General features: G+C 48.6%; 4 protein-coding genes across 5 annotated transcripts in view; 2 read left to right on the forward strand and 2 right to left on the reverse strand.

The window, feature by feature from the left end:
* Positions 1–8,780, reverse strand: part of gpaa1 (glycosylphosphatidylinositol anchor attachment 1) — an 8,977-nt gene extending 197 nt beyond the window's left edge. The window contains exons 1-13 of the mRNA XM_036519175.1: positions 8,475–8,780; positions 7,646–7,760; positions 7,161–7,340; positions 6,698–6,809; positions 6,249–6,396; positions 5,736–5,837; positions 5,184–5,380; positions 4,197–4,393; positions 3,188–3,341; positions 2,606–2,695; positions 2,223–2,419; positions 1,606–1,776; positions 1–367 (exon numbers count right to left, since the gene is read on the reverse strand). The exon at positions 1–367 is cut by the window's left edge and continues 197 nt beyond it. Of these exons, the coding sequence (XP_036375068.1) occupies positions 124–367; positions 1,606–1,776; positions 2,223–2,419; positions 2,606–2,695; positions 3,188–3,341; positions 4,197–4,393; positions 5,184–5,380; positions 5,736–5,837; positions 6,249–6,396; positions 6,698–6,809; positions 7,161–7,340; positions 7,646–7,719 (1,866 nt within the window). The 5' untranslated portion in view covers positions 7,720–7,760; positions 8,475–8,780 and the 3' untranslated portion in view covers positions 1–123. The remainder of the gene's footprint in view (positions 368–1,605; positions 1,777–2,222; positions 2,420–2,605; positions 2,696–3,187; positions 3,342–4,196; positions 4,394–5,183; positions 5,381–5,735; positions 5,838–6,248; positions 6,397–6,697; positions 6,810–7,160; positions 7,341–7,645; positions 7,761–8,474) is intronic.
* Positions 8,781–9,880: 1,100 nt separating this feature from the next.
* Positions 9,881–12,246, reverse strand: exosc4 (exosome component 4). Its single transcript, XM_036519392.1, has 3 exons — positions 12,051–12,246; positions 10,856–11,062; positions 9,881–10,290 (listed from the first exon to the last, which is right to left on the reverse strand). The coding sequence occupies exons 1-3, from the start codon at positions 12,219–12,221 to the stop codon at positions 9,931–9,933; spliced, it is 738 nt and encodes a 245-aa protein (XP_036375285.1). The 5' UTR covers positions 12,222–12,246; the 3' UTR covers positions 9,881–9,930.
* A 1,069-nt stretch (positions 12,247–13,315) lies between these two features.
* fuz (fuzzy planar cell polarity protein) lies at positions 13,316–14,833 on the forward strand. The gene has a single exon (XM_036519388.1). The coding sequence runs from the start codon at positions 13,453–13,455 to the stop codon at positions 14,713–14,715; it is 1,263 nt and encodes a 420-aa protein (XP_036375281.1). The 5' UTR covers positions 13,316–13,452; the 3' UTR covers positions 14,716–14,833.
* A 5,919-nt stretch (positions 14,834–20,752) lies between these two features.
* Positions 20,753–27,500, forward strand: part of gpt2l (glutamic pyruvate transaminase (alanine aminotransferase) 2, like) — a 15,325-nt gene continuing 8,577 nt past the window's right edge. The window contains exons 1-2 of one of the 2 annotated variants that reach the window (XM_036519326.1): positions 20,753–20,850; positions 21,371–21,560. In XM_036519326.1, coding sequence (XP_036375219.1) covers positions 21,420–21,560 — 141 coding nt within the window. In that variant the 5' untranslated portion in view covers positions 20,753–20,850; positions 21,371–21,419. Of the gene's footprint in view, positions 20,851–21,085; positions 21,561–27,500 lie in introns of those variants that run through there. The other variant, XM_036519325.1, reaches the window with a different exon arrangement.

A 27,500-nucleotide genomic window follows, 5' to 3' on the forward strand; every position in this document is an offset into this window, starting at 1 on the left:
CCACTCCTGCTCCTAGGTCCCTCCCACACACTCCCCAACCACCCAATCCTGGATCTTGGCACCTCCCCCTTTTCCACCCAATCGTGAGTCCTGGCCCCGCCCACGACCCCTCCCTCCCGGGCTCTACTTCCAGAAGAGGATGTTCCAGAGCAGCAGCCAGCAGGGGTAGATGAGCAGGGACAGGAGGGGGTAGAGCAGGGAGCCGTACAGGCTGTGGTCCAGGATGCCCTGGGAGATGGCGGACAGGAAGAGGTTCCAGCCCTCCAGCAGAGACACCGGCGCCTCCTGCAGCTCCTGGTACACAAAGACACAGAGGAGCAGCGTGCAGCCCGGGCTGAGCAGCACCATGATGACGGCGCACAGGACCCTGAGCGGGAGGGAGACAGAGAGAAATACACACGCATAAAGACACAAATACACATACAAGCACATACATACACACACACACACACACACACACACACACACACACACACACACACACATAAAAACACAAATACACATACACACATACACACACACACACACACACACATAAAAACACAAATACACATACACACACACACACATAAAAACACAAATACACATACAAGCACATACATACACACACACACACACACACACACACACACACACACACACACACATAAAAACACAAATACACATACACACATACACACACACACACACACACACACACACACACACACACACACACATAAAAACACAAATACACATACACACATACACACACACACACACACACACATAAAAACACAAATACACATACACACACACACACATAAAAACACAAATACACATACACACATACACACACACACACACACACACATAAAAACACAAATACACATACACACACACATACACAAAAACACAAATACACATTAACACACACACACACACACACACACACAAAAACACAAATACACATTAACACACACACACACACACACACACACAAAAACACAAATACACATTAACACACACACACACACACACACACACACAAAAACACAAATACACATTAACACACACACACACACACACAACCGTACATGCGCGCGCGCGCACACACACACACACACACACACACACACACACACAACCGTACATGCACACACACACACACACACACACAACCGTACATGCGCACGCACACACACACACACACACACACACAACCGTACATGCACACACACACACACACACACAGACGGCTGTACATGCGCACACACACACACAGCCGTACATGCATGCATGCACGCACACAGCTGTACATACACATGCGCGCGCGCACACACACACACACACACACACACACACACACACACACACACACACACACACACACACACACACACATAAACATATACACACAGAGACAGAGACAGACACACACACTTGCATACTGCTTCATTCATATACAGAATCACGGTAGCCGTATGTTGGGTAAGGTGCAGGCGATCTGTCTGCGTGCAAAGGTGTGTTTGTGTGTGTGTATGTGTGCGAGCACAGGTGTGTGTGCGTGTGTGCGAGTGCAGATGTGTGTGTGTGCGTGTGTGCATGTACGTGTTCGGGGTTTACCTGGGCACATGCGGGGTGACGAAGGCAGCGACAGGCACCAGGGTGAGCGCCAGGATGAAGCCCAGAGAGAAGTTGATGAGGGCGGTGCAGCCCAGCAGAACGGCCAGGTACAGCACTGCCACCAGCTTCAGCACACGCCAGCCCTGTTCCGTACCCTCACCCGACAGCACCCTGCCACAGGGAGACAGACCATGACCACACGCTGACCGCACAGGGAGACAGACCATGACCACACACTGACCACACGCTGACCGCACAGGGAGAGAGTCCGTGACCACATACTGACCACACATTGACCGCACGCTGACCGCACAGGGAGACAGACGGTGACCACACACTGACCGCACAGGGAGACAGACCGTGACCACCAGTCACCAGTAAACCCTAAATAAAACAGCACGTGTGTGCTCATGTGTGAACCTATGTATGTACCTGTATGTGTATCAGTACATATGTGAGTATCTGAATGTGTGTGTACTTGTATATGTGTGTGTGTGCGTGCACCTGTGTACCTGTGTGCGCGTTTATACCTGAGCGTTTTGTGTGTACCTGTATGTGTATCTGAGAGTGTACCTGTATGTGTGTGTGCGTGTACCTGTGTGCGCGTATGTTTGCACCTGTGTGTGTTGTGCGGCAGGGCCAGGCCGGCAGTGTAGATGGCGATGGCGGTCAGCACCACAGCCTCGGTCTCGGAGACGGGGAAGTGCTCCACAGCCATGTCCTGGGACAGGATGGGCAGCGTGTACAGAGCCACGCCCGTCAGGTGACTGATCACCACCGGGGTCAGCACTGACAGAACACCTGGACTGGACACCTGACACAGGGAGGAGAGAGAGAGAGAGAGGGAGAGAGAGAGAGAAAGAGATGAAAAGAGAGAGAGGGAGGGAAGGAGGTAGAGACATGGAAATGTTCACACAGATCCTTGATGTAAGGACATGGTGTGGGTGAAAGGTACTCCTCAGTGTCAGTGACGTTAGCAGTGCCGGTGACGGTGACTCACCTGCTCCACCTCCGCCAGTCCGTCCTCAGTTCCTGCAGCCGGAGTCCCCAGCTGAACCCACAGGTCCAGTGCATGTGCTGAAGTCAAGGACTACACTGACAAAAACACCATTTCCCAGCATCCTCCTCCCTGTCCCTTATATACCTTCCTGTACCCCCCTGACTACACCTCCCTCAATCACCCAGGTATTTGGATGAAGAGGCACAGAGACAGAGGCACAGGTGTTTGGGGATACCCAGTCACCCCCCTCAGATGAGCAGGTACAGAGACAAGAGGTGGTGGTTTTTGGGGAAACCCCGTCACCCCCCTCGGATGGACAGACAGAAGGATTGGGGGCGCAGGTTTTTGGGGATACCCAGCCACCCCCCTCTGGGATGGACGGACAGAAGGATCAAGGCGCAGGTTTTTGGGGATACCCAGCCACCCCCCTCTGGGATGGACGGACAGAAGGATCAAGGCGCAGGTTTTTGGGGATACCCAGCCACCCCCCCGGGATGGATGAACAGAAGGATCGGGGCGCAGGTTTTTGGGGATACCCAGCCACCCCCTTCGGATGAACAGACAGAAGGTTTTTGGGGATACTCGGAGCAGCAGGATGAGGGCCAGCAGGCTGAAGGCGGGCATGTAGTAACCGATGGAGACGAAGCGGGAGAGCGAGGGCAGCAGGTAGAAGAAGTAGGACTGATGCAGCCGCTCCAGCAGGTTATTCAGCTTCCGGAACATTCCCTCCAGCAGCCTGAGGCAGACACACGAGACACGCGTTACACTCTCACTAAACGCGCGTCAGAAGCTCCTGCCGTTACACTCTCACTAAACGCGCGTCAGAAGCTCCTGGCGTTACGTTCTCACTAAACGCGCGTCAGAAGCTCCTGGCGTTACGTTCTCACTAAACGCGCGTCAGAAGCTCCTGGTGTTACACTCTCACTAAACGCGCGTCAGAAGCTCCTGGTGTTACACTCTCACTAAACGCGCGTCAGAAGCTCCTGCCGTTACACTCTCACTAAACGCGCGTCAGAAGCTCCTGGTGTTACACTCTCACTAAACGCGTGTCAGAAGCTCCTGGTGTTACACTCTCACTAAACGCGCGTCAGAAGCTCCTGGTGTTACACTCTCACTAAACGCGCGTCAGAAGCTCCTGGCGTTACACTCTCACTAAACGCACATTAGAAGCTCCTGGCGTTACACTCTCACTAAACGTGCGTTAGAAGCTCCTGCCGTTACACTCTCACTAAACGCGCGTTAGAAGCTCCTGTCAGCACATCGGTGTGTTAGACGCCCATCTCAGTACATTACTGCAGCAGACGATGTCAGTGTGTTAGACGCCCATCTCAGTACATTACTGCAGCAGACGATGTCAGTGTGTTAGACGCCCATCTCAGTACATTACTGCGTCAGACGATGTCAGTGTGTTAGATGCTTGTCTAAGTACCCCAGTGCGTCATACGCTTGTCTCAATGCAACAGTGTGTCAGATGCCTGTCTAGGTACAACAGTGTGTTAGACAATGATCTCAATTTATCAATGCATTAGACACCGATTGTCAGTGTGTCAGAGGATCGTCTCGGCACATCAGTGCATTAGAGGTGTCTCACCTCCCCACAGTGGTGGCGTCGGTCTTGTACTGGCGGAAGCTGTTGATGCCGCGCATGGAGGCAGCCTCGATGTGGTAGCGCAGGAAGAGGCCGTGGTCGCCCCAGGGCCGGCCGCTCGCCTGCTTCAGCACCATCAGCAGCATGGTCTGCACCGCATGGTTATACCCCGATGCAGTGTCCCAGTCATTCCGCTGGAGCTGCAGAGCGTCAGATATAATGTTACTGATACCCCGTCCACCGCGAAACGCTCACATCCAGTTATACCCCATCCACCACAAAACACTCACGTCCATTAATGATACCCCGTCCACCACGAAACGCTCACATCCATCACTGATACCCCGTCCACCACGAAACGCTCACATCCATTACTGATACCCCGTCCACCACGAAATGCTCACATCCACTACTGATACCCCGTCCACCACGAAATGCTCACATCCATTACTGATACCCCGTCCACCACGAAATGCTCACATCCACTACTGATACCCCGTCCACCACGAAATGCTCACATCCACTACTGATACCCCGTCCACCACGAAATGCTCACATCCACTACTGATACCCCGTCCACCACGAAATGCTCACATCCATCACTGACAGCCCGTCCACCACGAAATGCTCACATCCATTACTGATACCCCGTCCACCACGAAATGCTCACATCCACTACTGATACCCCGTCCACCACGAAATGCTCACATCCACTACTGATACCCCGTCCACCACGAAACGCTCACATCCACTACTGATACACCACCCACCACGAAACACTCACATCCATTACTGATACACCACCCACCACATAACTCACACCCACAGTTATACCGCATTCACCACAAAAAACATTCACATCCATTACTGATCCACCACCATAGTTAGGTGGACCAAGTCAGTGAGCCTAAGTGGCTGACACATTAATACTGAGCGTCCAACCAAACGCTTTCCCTGAGTTTTACTCTGCAGTGGGACACCGGCCTTTACCTTGCCCTGGATGGTGCAGAGCACGCCGATCTTCTGGCAGAAGGCATAGAAGAGATTGGCCAGGTCCAGGTTGGGCAGCTGGCCGTTCAGCCCCTCCAGAACCAGGTCCAGGCTGGTGATGACGTCAGTGCTGAGCTCCAGAGACAGAGCCGCCTGGATGGACCCAGCCCTGCCCTGCAGCGGAGTCCAGCTCATTCCTAACACACACACAGAGACACACAGACACGCACACACACGCGCACACAGAGACACACACACACACACACACACACACACGAACAAGCACAGAATCACACTGCATTAACACACCAGGTGTAGGCCACGCCCCTGGAGATGCCTTCAGCAAGACGAGTTACCAAGCGTAACATTGCCATGCCCTTACAGAGGCCCATCTACAGTCTCCCTCTCTCATGGGTGAGTAAGAAGGCACACCACACAAGGGTAAAAATGGGAGTGACTGTGGGTTAGCCATCTGCCCGGTAACAGGTTAGCAGGGTATACCCATACAGCCCCCAGAGTCAGGCCCACGACGGCCCTGAGCGGCGTACCCACCGGTGGTGTTGGTGTGGTGATAACCCTCCAGCCACGCCTGCATGCCTATCAGATCATGCTCGTTCACCAGGAAGATAATGTCCTTGGCCCAGTAAATCTGACCTGGGAGAAGCACAGACACACAAGCAATACATATGAAATCAAAAGCAGCTGTGTGTATGTATGTGTAAATAGGGCACATATGTATCCGCAGGTTGTGCATATCTGAGAATACTGACTGTGTGTGTATTGAATGTATGTGTGTGCATAGTGTATGTGTATCGGGTGTGTGTGTGTGCGTGCGTTCAAGAGAGTGTGTGTGTGTGTGTGTGTGTGTGTGTGTGAGAAAGAGAGAATGAGTGTGTGTGATGGTGAAAGAGAGAGAGTGTATGTGCGTGCGTGCGTGCGTGCGTGCGTGCGTGTGAGAGAGAGAGCGTGTGTGTGTGTGTGTGTGTGTGTGTGTGAGAGAGAGTGTGTGTATGGGATATGTGTGTGTGTGTGTGTGTGTGTGTGTGTGTGCGGTCTCAGTCTCACCCCTGAAGTACTGTGCCAGTCCCAGCAGCAGCCCCACGGCCTGGTTGTTGCTGGAGCCCGGGCTGCAGGGGGCGCTGAGCACCAGGGCCTCGGTGCGGGGGGCACGGGGGGCCCGCAGGATCCCATACACGTTAGTGCCCCGTACCATCTGTCGGGGGGGGGGGAGCCCAGGGACGAGGACCACACAGGAGGAGGACAAAGAAAAGGAGAAAGGTGGAAAGAAGAAGAGAGATATATTAAAATGAGATAAAGGAAGAAGAAACCAACCACGCAGTATAAAGAGGCAGCCATGCTGTGGAATGGTTCTGTGCATGTGTGTGCTTGTGCCTGTTTCTGTGTCTATGTGTGAGTGTGTGTGTGTAAGCATGTGTGTGCATGTGTGTTTGAAAATATGCATGCGTGTATGTATACATGTGTGTGTGTGTGTGTGTGTTCAGGTGTACACTCACGTATCTCTCCTTGTTCTCGTCAGGAAAGGGCAGGGTGCGAGAGAAGCTCTGAGTGAACACCTCCAGACCCCTGGACTGCATGGCCTTCACCAGCCAGTCTACCGGCATCCCTCTGGGGGGAGACAGAGGGAAGACAGGGGAGAGGAGGGGGAGACAGGGAGGATGAGGGGGAAGAGGAGAAGAAGGATGTTCGATTCCCTGCTGGGTCACTGTTGCTGTACTCTTGGGCAAGATACTTAATCCAGAATTGCCTCAGTAAATACCCAGCTCTATAAAAGGTTACAATTTTGCATGTTATCCAATGTAAGTCGCTCTGGATGCTAAATGACACTAATGTAATGTAATACTGCATAGCATTATGGGCCCATGCTGCTTCCAGCAGGTTGGCTTCTGAAGCAGCCTACAGAGCTGGGGGTTTCCTGGGCGTCACGCTAATTTGGGACGAGGCAAAGCAGACACTTACCCGGCCTTTTTCTTGTGAGCGGAAAACTCCCTGCCGGCGGCCAGCGCCCTCTCCCCTGCCCCGAATTTCTCCTCCACCATGGTGGAGCCCATGGCGTTCTCCGACATGTAGGTCCGCAGGGTGAAGGGTTCGAACGCCAGGCCCATGAACCAGGCCACGCCTGCCACATAGCACACCAAGCTGAGAGAAGCAAGGAAGGGAGGGGGAGGGAGAGATGGAGACAAGGCAAAGGGTGTAGAAAGAAAGAGAAAGAGTGGTCAGGTGACTCTGCTTGTTTAGATCAGATTGACATCATGCACAGAAAATAATGGGAAGGTAGGCGGAGTAGAGAGAGGGCTTTTATCTGTAGTTATGCCCTCCTATAGGTTTACAGAGAAACGCGTAACTCTTAGGCAGGATAACGCAGGTGAACTGGAAGCGCACAGGTAAAAGCGCACAGAAAATCTCGACGTGGGTGCATAGATGCTCCGAGGAGGCAGACTCACCATAGCGGAGTGTTGAGGCGGGTCAGGAGGTTGGTCAGCGCTCTCCTGCGATTGGGGTCCGACAGCAAGCCCATGTCTCTGAACCTTCAGAGCCGCGACGGATGCGGAGCAGGAGCTGCGGACAGGGAGCGTACACCATCTTACTCGTCCATCTTGGTGCAAATTCACGGCCTTGTCATTTTGATTAGAGCAATAACGACTCAGTTTAACGTGTCCAACGATCAGCACCATTATTTTCATACTTTGGGAGCATATAATGACTGCTCGTTTTCACCTCATTTTAAATGTGGGGAACATCTTAAAGTCGCTAAGCATTAGCAGTAAATCTATAACACAGTACGATACAGTCTCAATAGCCAAGAGCGCATTCTTGTTTTCCTGACATCGAACGGGTTCAAAACCGAGGCGATCTCCGAACACTTCCTTAACTCTGAAACCGCTGAATGCGGTCACTGAAAATGGGCAACGCTCGGTAAGGATGGCAGACCTAAGGAACTCTCAGCTCAGTAAACTGGCCGTGCCTAGCACAGCACTTGAAAAAGATAGAACCAGTTACGATGGATTACATTAATGTACATTAATTATAAGGTACAAGACTATACATGCCAACACAACAATGGCACGTTTTATTTAGCTAGCGTGAATCGCAGTACCGTCCTAGCTGTTCCTTGAAGCCGACAGCTAGCATGTTCGCTAGCTGGCTGCAGCGTTAATAATGACCGATCGAAAGTGGGTGCAATTTCTCAGATCTTAAGTAACTTAGCTGCCTATTTATGTCTGACTCTTTGAATCAATTCACACGACCCAATGCGCACATCAGCAGTCCTACCTTCTCCACCGATATACGCGGCGAGCCCGAGAAACGCCGGCCCAAACTGCAGCAGGTGTAGTACTCGCTTTTTTACTTGTTTCCTGCCGGAGGGATAACGTGACGGACCCATTTCCTGCATATAGACTCGCGGTTGCCAAATTATTAAATCCCAGAATCCAGCTTCAGGGAGAGTATAGGCTCATTGCAGATCTAGGATAAAGTTCCTTTACATTGACATGCCTCAGTCATGAAGAATGATTTCTGTTCCTTACCAATGACATCTCCCTCTAATTTCCACATCTAACTTTTAAAATATTCGTCTTTTTCTATTGCATAGTTCACTGTAACTTCTTTGCACATTTTCAAAAGTTTTAACACAATACTGTGATATTAACAAAAGGTTAGCACAGATTTTCACAGACCCATTTCCCCTTTCCCCTAACCCCATCAATTCGATTTTTTTTGTAGAAATGGAAAGTGAGTGAGTCATCTATGGCATTAGGACATGATAAGAAAGCCCAAAAACTCTGTTCCCAGCTTTGAACAACACTCAGCATTCACTTTCGAGAAGAGTTCCACAAACGCTGTCTTCAACACTCTCAGAGCGCAAAAACGCGATTCCCAGGTTTTAACATCATTCATCACAACAAACAGCTTTTGTCAGCATAAGTACTGTTTATCAAAACGTTACAGACAGAACAGCATATGTAAAACAACCACAAAATAATTTCCCCCAACCCTTCCACACAACCCCAAATTGTGTCAAATTCCACATTATTTGTAAATGCGCGATTTGACAGTTTACAACAGAGTGAGATCCCAGTGTTAGAGTATCCGCCTGGTGAGATTCTGAATTAATCCCGTGAATCGCTGCTCACAGCTGGTAATTCTATGCCCCTGATCATTTCCTGATCTGCAGCTTCCTGTTTTGAAACGACATTCATGTGACCACACAGAAAAATGGGCCAGTGTTATCCAAAGGGCTCTGATCTCAACATCAAGTTTACATGTCCACATACTGCACCCTTAAAAGTTTAAACCCTGATACTGTCCTATTGAGCGAGTGACTGTTACACAGAATAGCTCTGGTAAGAACTGGCCAAATTCCCTCCTGAACCAGCTGTGAAACGTAAAGACCACCAGACACTGATTATTGAAAAACTGCATGTATCACTGACTTTGCTCTTCCATGCTTTGGAAGAAGCGTATGCTTTCAGTTGCTTGTTTATTGAATGAGTCCCCCGGCTTCCAGTCTTCATTCACTGACTCCTGTTTGCAGATTACAGGAGCAACTGACTACCGTTTCCATCCCCATCCAAATTCCTCCTTCACAGTAGTCCCTCATTCTCTCACTTTTCCCCTGATCTCTCTGTCCACACCTGCCACCCTTCTCCGTACCACCTCCCCCTCTCACCTCCTCCCCCCTCTCTGTTTTCCGTTCCCCCCCCTCCCCCTCTCCTTCCTCTCCTCCCTCTCACTCCCGGGTCAGCAGGGACACCTCCTGCAGGTGCTGCCGGACCACCCCATCCAGCACGTTGCTCAGGCTCTTGCAGGCCGTCATGGCCGCCTCCATCAGTGCATCCAGGTGGTCCTGGTGCAGGCGGGCATCCATCTGCAGCAGGGCGATCTGCCCGCCCCGGGGCAGCAGAGCGAGGGCCAGGGACGTGCCCCCGCCGCTCTCCTCCGCGTGGCACAGGTCCGCCAGGGGCGTGTCCTCCACGAAGCCGGCGCTGCAGGCGCACACGTAGTCCCGCATGGGGATGCCCGCGTCGATGACCGCCAGCGTCGCCGCGTTCACGCACGCGCTGTAGTTCCCGCCGTCCGATTGGAGGATCTGGGACAGTGGGAGGAGAAAGAGAGCCGTTTGTGCCTGACACATGCTCTGACTTACTTCCTCAGGGTGTAAGCTTTAAGGCAAACACTTTTGCTTCAAAAAATCACACCACTAATCCACAGTGCACAGGGGAGGGAACCCTTCTCCTCATGTTTTAAAGTGTCAGTTACTAATTTGAAGGCATCACAGATCTGGAATGGTGTGGAAAGCATAAACAGTCATGAAATATACCCTAGCACATCTACTTTATTGTGAAACAAGGGTTAAAATTGTTGTTAACAACACCTGGAATGTTATCCATTTATACAGCTCAATATTTACTTGAGGCGATTCTAGGTTCCTAGTACCTTGCCTAAGGGTACAGTGGCAGTGGCCCAGCAGGGAATCAAACCACCAACCTTTTGGTTATGAGCCCTGCTCCTCCATTATGCTACACCCTCTGCCCCCAGATCAACGAAGAATGTTACAACTCAACTCATCCGCTCAAGCACCTCCTTCCTTAAATCATTTATTTCAGGACTAAAAGCCCCATGGTTCTGTCATGATGTGAGCTGTGGACATCTACCTTGACGTAGATGTCTATCTGCGAGCGCGGGTACAGCTGCGTCAGTATGGCCGCCTCGAAGGTCTGCTTGAGGTGCAAGCTCATCTCGCTTGACTTGCGGTCGCCGTGGGGCCTCCTCTTCCTCTCGGCCGTGCTGAAGGTGGCCATACTGTACTGGCAGTTGATGACAGCGCGGTCGTGCAGGGTCTTGCTGCGAGAGCCACGCACCTGCGGGGGAAGGCAGTCGCGAACGCGAGGATTAAGATCAACCATTACATTACATTACATTGCAGTCACTAAGCAGACACATTTTAACCAGACCAACTTGCATTGTGGAAGGACATAAGTGTACTCACCTGATTAATATGAGCAATGGTTACAGACCTAAAACATTTCCAGACCAGCATGCAATTATTAAAGCATTAATGCAAGTTAACCATGCTTACCAGAACTAAAATTCAAACGTTAGGTACGACATTCTCAATAAGCCCTATTGAGAACAACATCAAATCTTAAGAACCATAACCAAAACCATTCTCATTTACACTCATTAACCTCAATATCAAAGACATAGTTTTATAAAACATGCAGATCACATTTAAATTTGCTGCTGATAAGTGGTTAAAAAGTTGAGTTTTTATTAAGTAAGGCTCTATGTTCTATTTCCAGCTGGAGAAGGGATGATGATGATGAATTCTCAACTTTATAATTAGATTTTAAGGAGGGAAAAGGTAAAACGGCTAAATAACTTGAACTGGATTCCCTGTTGAACAAATAGAATATATAGTCTTGCCAGTGCTATCGCAACAAGTTAAAGTACACATTAATTACTTGACGTAACTTCATTAATTCACAAAGGAGGATTTCATGGCTAGTTCTCTGTGTCAACATTAATTTAGGGACATGTAGATGCCTACCGCTGTCAAGTGAACATAGACAACATCTCACCTAGCTAGAAACCTGACAGCGCTTGCTAGCTGTATGTTAATAAAGCAGCTAATGTGCTAGTCAGCTAATTTCAACATTTTTTGTCGCTATATGCAATACACCAAACAACCTAATTAGCCAGCTATCCACACGATGTGGTGTTAAACACCAGCAAACACAGACAGCTGAAAAGCTAAAAAGTTTAATAATTAGTTTAATAATTACGCTATACAGTAGCTAGCTAGCTAGCCAGTGTGTCCTGTTATGCTGTGACCATCCGACCCCTCACCTCATGCGGGCCGTACACCACCGCCAAAGCCTTGGTGTTTCCCTGCTCGATGTAAGCTGAACCGTCGGCCTGAGCAAAAACCCCCATGCGGGCCTGCACCTTTCGCAGCTCCGAGGGTTTCCTCCCGTCCAGTCGGTATCCCTGGTCCGAAAGTAACTCAAGACCAGCCATGTTCGAGATTGCCGGAGGATGAACGGCAAGCCGCACGTGTGTCGGAAACTACATTACCCATGCTGCATCTTGGTTACCGAATATCCGGTATGGGTTTGCTTGCAAGATAGTGTACTTGTGCTAACAAGATAGTGTAGTTTTTTTTCTTTCTGAATAAATACATATCAATATTTCTCAGATATACTTTTGTATATGACTTCATGAAAACGGTAGCTGATATGTTGTTCAAAAGTCACAAACAAGACTTTAGCAAGCAAATTTTGCAGTGGCATTTTTAATTCCAGTTGCATCTTAGACCACAGCACCGGGAGATAGGTACCTGTAGATAGGGTTGGGTATTTGTAATATGACATGTGTTACCGCTTTTCAAAGTAACAAATTGCACTTGTGACAAGTAGAGAGCTGTTTGGCAACGGAAAAGGAAACGGAAATTTTTTTAAAATCTGGTTACTATGGTAACGAGTCACCCTGCATACCGCTGCGGAAGAGGAAAGAGTAGGGGGAGGTAGGCAGCTAACTGTTTAGCTAAATAGACAATGTTACTGTAACGTTAGCTTACTAATTAATTCCTCGATGTAACATTTTCTTGAAGTTTGCATGTGATTAAAGTGGATATGTAAGGAGAGCACCCGAGACTGATCAACAAACGGAGAAATGTAAGATAGTTATATAGCGTTAGCATGCTTGCTACCTAACCCAACTGAAAACCCCAGTAGCTAGCTCGTTATTGCTACATTTCCTCCCTATGAGCTGTCTTGCTAGTCTCGGATGCGGTGCGTTTAAAATGTAAAGTACTTCAAACCTGAGGTGGAGCTAACTGTTTGCGGTTAGACATGTAATGAAAATGTGTTGTTTTTCCTGCTTTGAAAGCGCTTTACTCATTACTGCCAGAGTTACATTGAGACTTTTCCCTCCCTCGGCAGTCATCTGAAGTTCTTCGCAGACGGCTGCCGGTCGTGATGCAATGTTTCCGGCGCTTGGAAAGGTATGGCTAACTGGTGTGCAGATATTAAATCGGATACCCTGGGTCAGCTACTAAATCCTATATTTGGACATATATAGGAAATAATACCCTAAGGAATTAATAAAATGAGCAATTTAGACATCGATATTTCCGCGGCACTTCGCTGTGCATCCCAGAGGATCTGTTTCTAGTGGCTGTGCAACACCTGTCCGGCACCTGTCAGGCAACGCGGCTTTGCCTCTGCCCTGTGAGGTGTCTCCGTGCACCATGCTTCAGGATGGGTCTGTGCAGCTCCTGTGCCTCACGGCCAGCAGCGGGGTGCCCCTCTTCTCCCGCGGCGCGACGCGGCAGCTCCCCTTCTCCGTGATCGGATCGCTGAACGGGGTGCACATGTTCGGAGGGGGCCAGGGCGCGGTGCTGTCCAGCTGCGAGACGGAGCGCGGCGGCCGCGTTGTGTGGAAGGTGTTCCGGGACAGCATCATGCTGATCGCGGTGAGCGGCGAGCCGGGCGGCGGCGTGAGCGAGCTGCAGCTGCGCCGCCTGCTGGAGAACACCTGGAACTGCATGGTGCTGGTGCTCGGGCAGGACGAGCTGGTGAACGCGCGCAACGTGGAGCGGCTGAAGAGGGACCTGCGCTCCTGCTACCGGCTCATTGACGGCTTCCTGGACCGCGCCGACGACGGGATGGGGGACCTGACGCACTGCGCGGACTGCCTGTTGGCCCCGCAGCCCGGCCCGCTGCAGGAGGCCCTGGACGCCTTCACTCGCGCCGCTGACAGTGAGTTCGGCTGCCTGCTGGTCCACGGCAAGGTGGTGGTGGCCACAGAGAAGTGGTGGCGTCTGGCCCCCCAGGAGGTGGTCCTACTGTCCGCCCTGGTGCGCACCTTCGGCGGGTCGGCGTCCTGCGACCATCCGGTGTTCCTGCCGCAGGGCAGCCCCACGGTGCCCCACCGGCTGCTACGCTTCCAGCTGCTCCCGGGTGCGGACGTGTGCGTTCTGTGCGGGCCCTCCCCCTCCCTGCAGAAGGCTGAGAGCGAGCTGGTGGCTTGCTTTTGGCGCCCCCTGGTGGATGCTCTGCGCGGCTGCCTGGCGCTCGCCGGCCGCTGCCTGCCAGCCTCCGTCGCCCTCCCCAGCGACGTCCTCGCCCTGCTGCTGATCAGACGGGAGTCCGCCCGGGCCGTCTCCACCGTGCGGCCCCGGGACACGCCCAGCCCCGCCCCCGGCCCTACCCGCCTCCGGGAGCTGCTCCGCCTCTTCTACGCCTTTGCCGTGACGCGCTACTTCGGGCCGGAGGAGGCAGGGCCGCCGGGGGAGGGGCGGGGCGGGGACTCACTCCAGGAGGACTTCGCCCTGGGGTTTACCCATCAGCCCTTGCACTGCTACCTGGTGACGGAGGAGTGTAAGTGCTACGGGCTCCAGACCGCGCAGCACCAGCTGTACCTGCTGACGCCCGTATCCGTGCCCACCTTTGCCCTGCGCTCCGTGGCCACTCGCACCCTCTCCGCCCTCACCGGCAGCGCCGGCCTATAGGGGGTGCTGACGAGGCAGTTAATCTGGGCTGCATGTAATCGACACTTCAATCCAAAGTAGCTTGAAAATGTGGAGCCGCTCCAGGTGCCCCGGCTGTAGGCAGTGTAGGTGCCCCATGTGAGCCTGCCTGGAGGAGAAACACAGGCTGAGACTGAGTGCTTATCAGGTGCCCCAGCTGCTCTTTGAGGAAACTTAGCTAATGGCCGATCCTGCTCTTTGTCAGAACACTGTTATTTTATTTTTTATTTTCATTCAGATTGTCATCTATTTTGTATGAATTTGAAAATTCAACCAGGTTGAACTATTGGATCTTATTTATAACAAAAACATTTGTGATCACTCTTGAGAATTAATTGAAAATTTGGTGTGGATGTCATATATATTTTATTCCTTCACTAAAGCATTTGTAATAATGTTATTTGTGAAACATAATTTGAGCAATGCTACCCTGTTTTGATATATGTGATCTGTTTGCAATGGTCTTTTATTGATATTTGAGCTCAGAGTAATAAAGAGAAGATGTTTAAACCTTTGTTGAGACCTGCCCTGTTTTAGCGTGTTATCAAGGGAAGAAAATAAGATACTGAGCAGCTAAGTTGTGTCCCTTGGTAAGATTTTTCAGGGCTTGTGTCCCTCTGGTGGCCAAAGATGGAAATGCATTAACCAAACATGATTTGGTCATTTTTGATTTCAGTATCTTTATGGATTTTATGAGAAGGTGTGTCTAGGTCACTGTTTTAACAGACCCGCTGTCATTGGCGTGGAACTAAGTGTTGCAAAGTGGTTAAGGAACTAGGCTTGTAACAAGAAGGTTGTAGGAGGTATTATTTGACTGGGCACTGCTGTACCCTTGAGTAAGTCGTTTGACTTCCTCTCATTCTGTAGATAGAAAGCAGGAAAATGGATCCTATGAAGAAAAATGTAAGCTCTACAAATCACCCTGGACGAGGGGGTCAGACAGAGACAATTTAATATGAGATAGATTAGGTAAAAATATTGAGACATAATGCGCTTTAGATTGACTGCAATATCACGGTCTTTTCTATGTGCTGTCTAATGTTGACAGGGAGCTGAGGTGAATTATGATAAATTCACTAATCTTCTGTCCAGATCTATGCGTCAGTATTAATGTCTGATGTATGTATCATTGAGTATCTAATATCTAATATCTTATCAGCGTTTCTGGTGACCAAAGGGCAGGTTGGAGGGTTTTTATGGCCATGTACCAATAACACTGACTCTTCATGTGTGTTTTCAATGGCCTACAAAAGGAGTGATGTTTTATAAAACATAAAATCAAAACAATGCTTTTTTATTATGGATATCTGACAATATATAACATGTATACTACAATGTGTAAAAGTGCGAATATCGACGACGCAATCAGTGAAATATTTCACAACCGAAGCTTCGTATCCTTGAAATATATTCCGAAAGTATGCAGTTCTACATTGATTTCATGTTTTACCATATATGGACATGTGTTACTTTTACACGTTTCATTTTCTTACTCCTCTATTTCTAGCTCTACAACTGCAGTATATGTGAGAATCGTGTTCTCGCATTTCTCAGCGCTGCACTCTGAACTGCGCGCTTTTGGTGTCCAACTCCGCCAACTGTCCCAAATACAGAACGCAATGAACAGGTTATAGACAGGTTTAGTCTTGATCTCTAAAGCAAACAACACTGTTGTGCCATAGTTAGTCATGTACTGTGATGTAATTATACTTTAACCAATATGATGTTCTTTATTACATACGCTATGCCTCTCGATCTCGCTCACTCACCCGCTCACCAGTCAGTATGTGCGGAATGAGACTCCAAACCGCTTAGCTTGCTTTACATAAACACGGAAGATACTTCCGCCACAGAATACATACGTTTATATGGATACGAAATTCACAACGGTGGCACTCATATTCCTGACCCATTGACATTAAGCAGTTCTGTGTTTGAGACATTTGCTGAGAGATTGCAGTGTTTGTACGGCTCTCACACGGGTAGTGGTGACCTCTATTCAGACGGAGTGTAAAGCAGCCCCACACTCCGCTCGCTGCCAAAGAAACTTTGTATCTGTACACAGTTTTATCAACAGTTTGCCTTGCTGCACTTTTTATAGCGTTGACTTTTCTAGTTAGTCTTTTAATTCCTATCAACTCGTGGATCAAAATGCCCTTGGTCACTGCAAGGAACCTAAAATAACTGAGCACTTTGGTTCAAAATCACCGCTTTCCATCCCGTTCCGCGAATAATATTTAAAAATACAACCTTGAAACTAAAATTGAGCGCGTCATGACGCAAAAGTTAAAATCGGGATCTTTGATCAGAGATCACAGATTACGGGCAAATTTGAGGTACACGCAGCAGATATGTTCAAAATGATAAACCAATGAAGAGTGGGTGGAACTTCAACAAGTTTCCTTACAGAATATAACCTTCAAAATAGTTTTTTGTGCGCTTTTCTTTGAGGTGTTTCTCTGGAGAGATAGCGCTCTCACTTACACTTGACAACGGGAGAGGTCTGTACTTACATTTACATTTACATTTATTCATTTAGCAGACGCTTTTATCCAAAGCGACTTACATAGGTTACAGTTGTACTTGAAACTACAACTACTTTGAGATCCTTCGCTCTGCACGAAAGACAGATACGAGAGAGAAAAAACCCCCTCTGGGTCTCCAACCGTTTTTCACTTTAACTTTTATTTTCACGGGCCCTGACTGCAGACTGCACGCGCAGTTCCAGAATTTACCGTTGCGATTGTGTCGCTCCGGACCTGTCCTTTCTTGTCCATCTTCCTTGTAAGTGGAGCCGATTTGATTGTACCAAGATTTGTTTTCCAGAGCATTTGACTGCGATCCAGAGAGGGGAGCAACCACGTTTTACTCTATCCAGCTGTGACGTGAGGGGCAGGAAAGAGTTTTAAACTGATCGTGTGTGCTGTTTCCATACCTGTCGTGTTAATTATATGGTGGTCCTTTGCAAAAATCGTCCAGCAGTATCAAGAATTGTCGTACTGGCAGTTTCAGAATGTGCATTAAAAAACTCCTCTAACTGGTCCCGAAGAGCATGAGAAAGCATAATTTAATACATGACAAAGTAAGTCACTGTGAGATCAGAGTTATGCACAGTTTGAAGCAGGATCCTTGATGAAATGAAATGAAATGAATTTTCAAATGAAAATGTTTTCATGGACCCCCTTCTGATTACCACTCTCCAGATACAAGCTTCTGCTCCCATATAAAAGTGAGAACATCAAATCATCTTTAAACCGCATCCTAAGCCTGAGAGAGATTACGATATATACTACCTGTATCAGCCAGACCAGCTGAGTCACTGCCTATGTTTGAGCGCAGACCGAAACCCCACCTCTCCACGCTGCGGCTGGACTGAACCCAGACCCTCCGGTTAGCACTGAAATCCTAAACTTGCTTAGTTCCTGAAAACTGGCACACCTTGGGACTGCTGCTACAGCAAGCCTGCGTGTGTCTCACCGAGTCCTTGTACAACAGCATACTGATTGCACATTCAAATTTTATTTTATTTTTTTTTCAGTTAGCAGACCCTCTTATACAGAGCGACGTACAGGGTATGAGCACATTTGGCATTACATTTACATCCAACAGACGCGCTTATCCAGCGCGACTCCCAAATCAAGCGCAAGCAGCGTCCAGCCGAACAGAATGAAACCTGGCACAAACAAGGACACCAGCAACCGCACACAAACAAGCACCAGTGCCAAACACACAAAGCTGCGGTCGCAAACGCACATCCGGCCCAACACCCGCGAGCAGCACAACATGGCGGATAGAAGCACTGTACCGTTCTGCACAGTGCCAACACACACCCTGAAACAGAGTTTCCACACATTATGGATGGGATTAGATGCACATAGTTTATTAACAATCACAACGCGGGACAGTGATATGACAGAGCATCCTCTACTGACCTCCCTCGGTAGACCCCTTTAGACAGACTCCCTTATCTTGGTACAACCAAGTCTTCGTATAACAAGGCTGAGAGACAGGGCTGTAGGACTGCGTTATAGAATGAAATCTTGTCAATTGTCTCATAAGTGATTTTTTACATCTGCACTTTACATACATTATTGTCATTTAGCAGACAACTTGCATTGGTTAGTTTTTTTTTTTTTTTTTAATAGTGTTATCCATTTATACAACTGGGTATTTACTGAGGCAATTGTGAGTTAAGTACCTTGCCCAAGGGTACAGCAGCAGTGCACCAGCAGGGAATTGAACCAACAACCTTTAGGTTATGAGTCCTGTTTCCTAAGCACTGTGATACATTGATTCACTTCTTCTCCCGCACAATGTTGGTCACTCAGGAAAAGCACAGCCGTAAATGAGCGCACCGGGTTTGTTATCATTGCTGTTCCCCATCACCCTCTGAAGTGCTCAGTCCCCGGGGGTCGGGGGAGCCGGCCAGCTGTCTCGCATCTCATACAAAGGCTTTGACAGCTGCGGCGTGCCCTCCCAGAGCAGAGACCCCGCTCTCCAGAATTCCCAGAATTCCAGAGCCCAGCATGCTCTGGGTGAGGCCTACCCCCGGTGGCCTCACCCCCGCGGCCCTGACCTCGTAACAGAGAGCTCTTCCTCAGCCTTCAAATCCAGAAAGAAGCGTCTGCTGACTGCCCTGCTGCCTGCTGGAACCGAGCCACTCGGTAAGGCACTCCTACACCCTCTCTTTCTGTGATGCCGGCATGCTGCTGTTTTCATTATATCCTACCTTAAGTAACAGAAACAATGCCAAAGACCTCCCACACAGAATGGCTATTAAAAATAATAACAATAAAGCCGCATTCTGTTATACTCAGCGGTGTTTTCCATTTCCACTCCACTACCCCAAATCCACAGCTCTTTGGTGCCCTTGAAGTGCCTGTAAATATTCACCGCACACTATCTGAGTTTATGTGCAGCAGTGTGGCACAGTGGTAAGGAGCAGGGCTTGTAACTGAAAAGGTTGCTGGTTTGATTCCCATTGAGGCACTGCTGTTGTTCCCTTGGGCAAGCAACTTAACCCACAATGGCCTCCTCAAAATATCCAGCTGCATAAATGGATAAAATCGTAACCTGTGTAAGTTGCACTGGGTAAGAGTATCTGCTAAATGACAATAAATGTAAGGTAATGATGCTTGCAGCTAGTTTATCTCTGTTTTTCAGACCACAGGGAAAAGCTTTTCTCTCCCCCTGCTCTTATCTCTTATTCCTAATAAGATTATCTTCTGTACCAACATCTCAAAAAAGATGAAAGACCTCAAACCGGTAGCTTGAGGTTAAGCTCTGACAGCTGACCTCAGATCAGTCTACAAACAATTTTTTTTATGACGCTTAAACTTTTCAATAATCGAGCATGCAGCCCTGTTTTTTGCGCAATATGTACTTTAATAAGACAATTTTCCTATTTACCCAACAAGCAATTACTTTCAGCAATCATTTAATAAATATTGACATTTTATTATGAATTGATGTCGTTGTCGCCAAGTAGCAAGCGATAGTACGAAGGTCACCAGCGCACATTTTGCGCATGCTACAGTCACAGCAATAGTAATAAGGATATTGTCTATTCCTCTTGTGTAATTTATGCAGACATCTAGCAACAAATTAGCCGTAAACATGTAATAAAATAATCTAAATATTAGTGTGAGCAGGGAGAAAGGCTTTTCCGTTACGGGATGCATCAACATAGCTCTTGTAACAAGTCTCTTAATCTTGCGTTTCTTCTGACCAAGCAGCTCGTGCAGTCGTGCACGGTCACACTGGACACTGAAAACTTTTTTTTTTTTGCCTTTCACACTGTGGGCAGGCTGCTCTCTGCCAACCAAAAACAGGTCCAGGATCATCTTACTCGCCCGAATCCTCCCTTCAGCTGTTGTGAGAAAGAGGCTGAGATCGTTCCGGGATCTGCTCTGCGGAGCGGAATCTGTCTACACCAACTTTTAAGAGGAGGAGCTCTTTTCGAATTCTGCACCCGAGGTTTGCCTGCAGTCTCCTCCCAACCAGAGTAGTTTAAGAGACAGCGAGGGGCGACGTTTTCTGTGGAGTCGGATCGCTCATATATCAGCGCTTACAATACCAGTGTCTTCCATCCGGTGGATCGACCCTGAAAACTTCTTGGTGCGTAGCAGAGGAAGGGGGGTGGGCAGGGGGAGAGAGACATTCAGGAAAGCTGTAATGTCAGATGTTGCCGAGCAGTCAAGACAAGTGGGTGAGTCTGTGCGCAAATGGGCTGGTGTCATCCCCGGCGCTTCTGATAAAGGGGCACTCTCACTTTCATCTTGTGAAACCTCATCCACTGTCCGCTCTGAGGTCCAAAGGTCTCTTGAGGTTTTTTTCTCTGGAGTTACACAACTTCAGGTAGTGGGAAGCGGTTAGCGGGGTGCTGTCAGTGAGCGCGGAGGTCTCCGTCCTTGGCCATTAAGGGCTCGCTGCCTGTTGCTTTCTGTTAAACTTGTTTTCTGTCCGCAAAGTTAACTTGGAGCGCACAGATGCTGTCATTCAGGAGCGTGCTTACTGGGACGCTGCGGAAGGAACACCGGGGTGGCGGTGCGCTTATTGCTGCTTTGGGGCTCCGCAAGTCCGCTGCTGGTGTGATGCTGAACCCGTCTGGGCTTTCCCCCGTCTCCTCCTCCCGCAGAACTCTGTGCGGGCTATCCGCGGCGCGGCGCGGACTCATTCAACGCAAGATGACCGAGAACGGCGTGGCGTCGCGACGCGGGAAGGTGCTGACGGTGGACACCATGAATCCCAATGTCAAAAAGGTTGAGTACGCGGTGAGGGGGCCCATCGTGCAACGCGCCGTGCAGATCGAGAAAGAACTCAAAGAGGTACGCAAGTTCTAATACGTTTATGACGCTTTATGATGACACTTTGTCTTGCCATGTATTTTAATACTTCTGGTTTTGTGTATATGTTTTACAATGCATGTACTTTGACAGTATATCACCTGTTCTAAAAAATAAAATCACACGTGAACGTGGTCACAATGAACACATATTCACCATATACAATATATTTGACATTTAGAATGATTAGAACAATTCGACTTTGAATTTTATATTTTAGTACCCGTTACGTTTGAGTTAGGGGTGTTCCATAGCGTTTATAATCAGTCTGCTGAAATGCCACTGATTGGTGCAGTCCACTCTGTTACAGCACAGATGGATTTTCAATGGAATTAGCCATGCATCTGCTGTTCACTGCATGAAAGCAAAACGGAGTGGGATCTTATGAATGACTTACAGCAGTGACTGACAGTGTAGGCTTTTCTGCACAGGCCATATAAAAAGCTGCTTAACAAATTTGGACACAGATTCTATAGTCATCTGTAGCCCCATGTAGCCTCTGGCTCAAAACTAGCCCCAAATCCAGGACAATGGGTTGATGTCAAAGTGTAAAGGTCGAAGATAATGGATCAAAGTTTGCGGACAGCATCAGCATCGCAGCATGTTTTGAATGGTATCTGTGAATCCACATGCAGTTCCAGTCAAAAGCTTGGACACACCTGATTAAGATAATGGGAAACATGCATTCAAGAAATTTTGATCAAAAGGCTTATGCTTAAATGCCTGAAATTTTGTTTCTTAGACAAATGTAAAAGTTGATGTCTATGTATGCATTTCTTTCCAAAAACACTTATTTAAAAAATATTTTGGCTATTTTGAAGAATCTAAAATCACTCACTGAATAAATTCCATTTGTGTCATTTAATAGTTTTGATCTCTTTACTATTGTTCTAAAATGAGGCAAAGAGTAAAAATGAAGAGAGAAAAGTGTGTCCAAACTTTTGAGTGGTACTGTAAATGTCAGCCACACACACCTTTCTATGAATGAATGGCCAGCTACACCTGTAGGGTGAGCCCACCTGTGTCCCGTACAGAATGGCCCTGGTCTGCAGAATGAGGGAAAACATAAGACTGCCTTGATTTTTTTTTGGGAGGGGGGGCAGGGGGGGGGTGTTTGGGTGGAGGATGGAAACCACTGTGTCAGCTGTTCGCACGTTTCACGGCTGGAACGTGTGCACCGTCACAGTGGATCAGTGTGTCAGATCGCTTCCCGCGTACAGTGTCAGTGTGTCAGAACGCTGCCTATCCTCTCCTCCTCTGTCTGTTGGCCCAACATTTTATCCTGCAAAGTTCCCTTAGCGTTCTTAAATTCATGAACCGTTACAGCTGCGCGAAGCCCAAATGGTTTCGCTTGACAGTTAATCGGCGGCGCTGAATTTTCAAACAGCTGTGGCTGCTCCCATTCCAGCTCCTGACAGTGTGATACCTGCGTAGGAGCAAGCTCTGTATCGGGAGCAGCACTCATATATTCAACACATATTCAAACTGCATTCGCTATGTCTACATGTCATCTTGTGAACTTAATTTGCGGTCACAGGTGGGTGACCACAGATGACTTTCTGGTGACTCGCATCAAGGGAATTATGTCATGTGCCACTGCCACTACCACCCCCACCCTTCCCCAAACCCGGAGCTTTACAAACTCAGCCAGAGAGCCGCTGCTCCCGTTTGATCTGCTGCCATATCAGTGCTTCTGTTTACCCGTCCATGACTGAAAGTCTGCGGCCGGGTTATCTCACTGCGCAGTCAGGTCGAGCTGAACCGACCGTGTGCGAGCGAGGAGGCAGCCACAATGTGGGAACAGCCTTGAGCAAGCATATGATTGAATAAATGAACATATTACAGGCCCAAGTGGATAATGAGCTTGCGGCGTCATGCAAATAACAAACACAGGTCTATAAAAATGTAAAAAAAATAAATAAATAAACACATACAGTGTTTGGTCTCTTGAGCTTGAGTGCTTGCAGGTCAGCAGGCCGTGAAGGTTAGAGCAGTGACCAATGGCAGTGAAGTATGCTGAAGCAGCTGCTGATTTCGATTGCACGGGCTGGTGTGCGTGAGGCGGGGGAGTGGCAGGACGGGGTTCTGTGTGCAGAGACGCAGAGACCTGGTAGGGGCCGAAGGTTGCCCTCCTTCCCGCTGTTATCAGCCGGGCTCCTGCTGTCAGGGAGACTGAGGTGAAAGTCCACCTTAGAGCCAGAGAGAGAGAGAGAGAGAGAGAGAGAGGGGCAGAGAGAAAGAGGGAGAAAGAGAGAGGGAGAGAGAGAGAGAGAGAGAGATGGAGGGAGAAAGAGAGAGAGAGAGAGAGAGAGAGAGATGGAGGGAGGGAGAGAGAGAGAGATAGAGAGATGGAGGGAGGGAGAGAGACGAGAGATATGGAGAAAGAGAGAGAGAGATGGAGGAAGGGAGAGAGAGAGGGAGAGAGAGAGAGGCAGAGAGAAAGAGAGAGAGAAAGAGGCAGAGAGAAAGAGAGAGAGAGAGAGAGATGGAGGGAGGGAGAGAGAGACAGACAGAGAGAGAGGGTTTTAAGTCCAAGGTGAATTTTACACCAGGGATAATCTGAATGACCTGTTTTCTGAGCTGACAGTGACGTCTGTGAATGGTTACCAGAAATCAGATCCTGTCTGCTCGAGTTTGGCCAGTTCAGCCTCTCTTGCTCAATTCCCCCCCCACACCAGACCCCTCCTGTTCTCACAAATTCAGTTCAGTTCAGTTACAGGTTGTCTGAGATGGAAGAGAGGACCCAACACTGTCTCTTTTCCTTTCCCTGGTCTCGAGAGGATCTTTGAAGAGTGTTCACTTTATCAGATTTGCAGAGAGATTGCATTTGCATGGCTGTTTTTTCAAGAACAGAATTTCTCATTGTTGGGTAGCACCAAAAATGTTGTAAACATCTTCCGTCAGATTCAATTATGCCTTCGCATCCAAAACTGTCATTTTCAGAACATCAACACCCAGAACACTCAGTTCACCCAGTATTTCAGCTATGAAAAGGCTTACAAAGTTATGTGTACTCAGCAGAAATGTGCTTGAATGAACTGTCTCTTGAAATCACAGACTGCATTTGAAGCTTGCACCTGGCCCCGAACTTTGACCAGAACGTCACATCCTCTCACTGGTGTTGAAAAACAGCAGGAAGTCTGCTGGGTGGCCAGATACATTGTTAACATTTGGGTGACAACTGCCCATGCTGTCCACTTGCAGGACAGTTGTCGCCTGTCACATGGCGCTAATCCATGGCGCTACATTGCATTAGCATAGCAGATCCCATTCTCTCAGACAGACCTCACTCACACAGCAGCACGGAGAAAAACGTCTGGGAGCTTCCTTTTACTCTCCTGTGTCTAGCTCATTACCTTCCTTCAGAGTGGAAGGAAGAAGTTACCCCCCCCCCCCCGCCCCCGGTGTGACACCCCCTCCAAAGTCGTCATGGATACGGAAAGCAGGGTTGTTTGCTGAATCTCATCACCTAGTTAATGTCTGCCCCGTGTCCCATGCGGTTCCTGGAAGAGTCATTTTCGGAGCGAGGGATGAGTGTGAGGAGGAGGAGAAGGAGGAGAAGGGAGGAGGGCCAGTAAGATCCAGAGAGGCTGCTGATTCTCTGACACAGAGCACACACGTGCTCAAAGCATGGCTCTGTGCCAAATAAACCTGAAAAAGAAATCATACCTGCAGAACGTGTCTCACCAGGGGACCTCAGACGGTGTCGAACAGGATTACTGAACCCTGGTCCCGTCAGGCTCTGAGTCAGCGGGTTTTTCCTGAAATCTCTGAAATGCAAAGCACGTTTTGGACAATGTGGGTTAATACTCACTTACAGTTCACTGCGGTTGCTTGTGCCTGGAAGTCATGGTCAGACTGCAGTGTGACTGCACTGAACTGTGAAACTCTTGCATGGGGGAGAGGTGCTCCAGTAAGAGTCTTACTGACAGTCCCATTGGTTACGTCTGATGGGAAAACTCTGTTGGCATGGTTTTTATTTAAAACAACTTGACTAGCTTTCACAGTTGTACATTTTGGATATGAACAGAGGTATTCCCAGTCGAGAGCCCGTCTCATGGTCCTAACAGCTGGGTCCAGCCTTAGGATTGAATCTGCATCCTCCTGGCTCACTATCTGCCACAAAAAAGACCTGGCCAAACAACTTGGGCTGCGTGTCACCTGGTATGAGAGGTGGACACTGAGCGCTGTGGTTTTGAGTCTTCTCCTCTGTCATGTCTCATTATTTAGGCCTTCAGCGAGTCCTCCTCTCATTCAAATGAAGCATGTCTTTGCATTGGGAAGAAAGTTTTAGCTCCCAAACGGAGATGCGAGATGCAAAGCACAGTTCAGGCAGATTATGGTCAGCGGTGATAAGGTCAGAGGTCAAAGGTCACCTGCGTGAACAGGAGGTCAACAGGAAGTAGCTGGGAAGCTGCCCCTTGGCTGTCAGGGGAGTGTGGAGGGCCATGATAGTGGGGCTTTCTTGAGAAAAAGAGAGAGAGGTAGTGAGAAGGGGAGAGAGCAATAAAAAAAAAACAAAATGCGAGAATGAATAACACTCACTTGTAAGTCGCTTTGTATAAAAGCGTCTGTCAAAATGAACAAATGTAAGTGCAAATAACAGACTCATGGAGAGAATTACAGTGAGGAGGGGAGGGAAGGAGAGCAAAAGAAAACAGAAATAGAGATGGAGTGAGAGTAGGACGTCCCCACCTGGTGCGCTGTTACACAGTCAGCCCCGGGGTTGTGTGAGCTGTCAGGGAGCTCTCCCACGCCACGCAACTGTTGCGTAAACGTTCTCTCAACGTTCCTACCTGGCTGCTTCCATTGTGCGCACCGGGCGGTGTACGGTTTCTACCCGGAAAATAAAGCACAAAAGCTGCTTTCACCGACTTTCCATTAGGAATGAACAACACACTGAGTGTTTTTCAGAGGAGCCAGAAATGATAACTCGGAGATGTAACCTGAGCGTTCAGACCAAATCACAGCCATACTGCTATCTGAGAACAGTACGTTCCTGTGAGAAGACTTTGCTCCTGCGACGGGGTTTGTCAGTGATTTTCTATTTTGCTTTTGTTTGGCAGGTACAACAAAGCTGTTGGTATTCTATGTTTTATGTTATTAGTTCTTTTGTGAAAGGATTAGCTGCAGTAATACGGCCACTTCATGTAATCCTCTCATAAGTACCCCTTCACTGTTGGTTAAGTATTAGTGTAGAGGGATAATATTTAGTCCTGTTGTGAAAAAAAAACCTCATGGTGGTAATACTGGGATATTACAGTCTGTGATGTTCACTCATGTAGCTACTGAAATCAATCAATATTAGGCATTCACTCATGTAATTACTGAAATCACTGACAGTATTAGGCCTTCAGTCATATAGCTGCTGAAATCACAGACAGTATTGGGTATTCAGTCATGTAGCTACTGAAATCACAGACAGTATTGGGTATTCAGTCATGTAGCTACTGAAATCACAGACAGTATTAGGCCTTCAGTCATATAGCTACTGAAATCACAGACAGTATTGGGTATTCAGTCATTTAGCTACTGAAATCACAGACAGTAGTGATGCTTCTGTGCACCTGAGAGGGCAAATCAGCACACAAGCTGTTTTGCTACTGGAAAGACATTAGGTCTCACATCAGTGTGTGTGTCAGCTGTGACCTTGAGCACTTACATCAGAGCTGAGGTGAGTGCACCAGAGCTCATGTTGTGCTGTTGTGATGAGGTCAGAGCATTGATGGCGGGCTGTTTGGTGCCCCGGTACACACAACACAACAGTTCCCACAAGCCACCAGTCCCAGTCACTAAATAAACTAGAAGATGGCGGCGCGACCGACGTTTGCGGCGGCTTCTCCTGGCACCGAAATCTGAATCTGAATCTGAAGCCACAGAATGTCAGAGTCTCAGAGAGAAAGCAGTCGGAGACAGAGAGCA

The sequence above is a fragment of the Megalops cyprinoides genome, chromosome 24, assembly GCF_013368585.1.
Source record: "Megalops cyprinoides isolate fMegCyp1 chromosome 24, fMegCyp1.pri, whole genome shotgun sequence".
In the NCBI taxonomy this organism is placed as follows: Eukaryota; Metazoa; Chordata; class Actinopteri; order Elopiformes; family Megalopidae; genus Megalops; species Megalops cyprinoides.

What these genes read in the sequence shown, in the direction of transcription:
- fuz (XM_036519388.1), top strand. Translation starts at nt 13,453, where the DNA reads ATGCTTCAGGATGGGTCTGTGCAGCTCCTGTGCCTCACGGCCAGCAGC.
- exosc4 (XM_036519392.1), bottom strand. Translation starts at nt 12,221, where the DNA reads ATGGCTGGTCTTGAGTTACTTTCGGACCAGGGATACCGACTGGACGGG. An exon ending in TGGTGTACGGCCCGCATGAG is followed by an intron (nt 11,063 to 12,050) that starts GTGAGGGGTCGG and finishes CTTCCCCCGCAG; the next exon opens with GTGCGTGGCTCTCGCAGCAA. An exon ending in AGATAGACATCTACGTCAAG is followed by an intron (nt 10,291 to 10,855) that starts GTAGATGTCCAC and finishes CCACTGTCCCAG; the next exon opens with ATCCTCCAATCGGACGGCGG.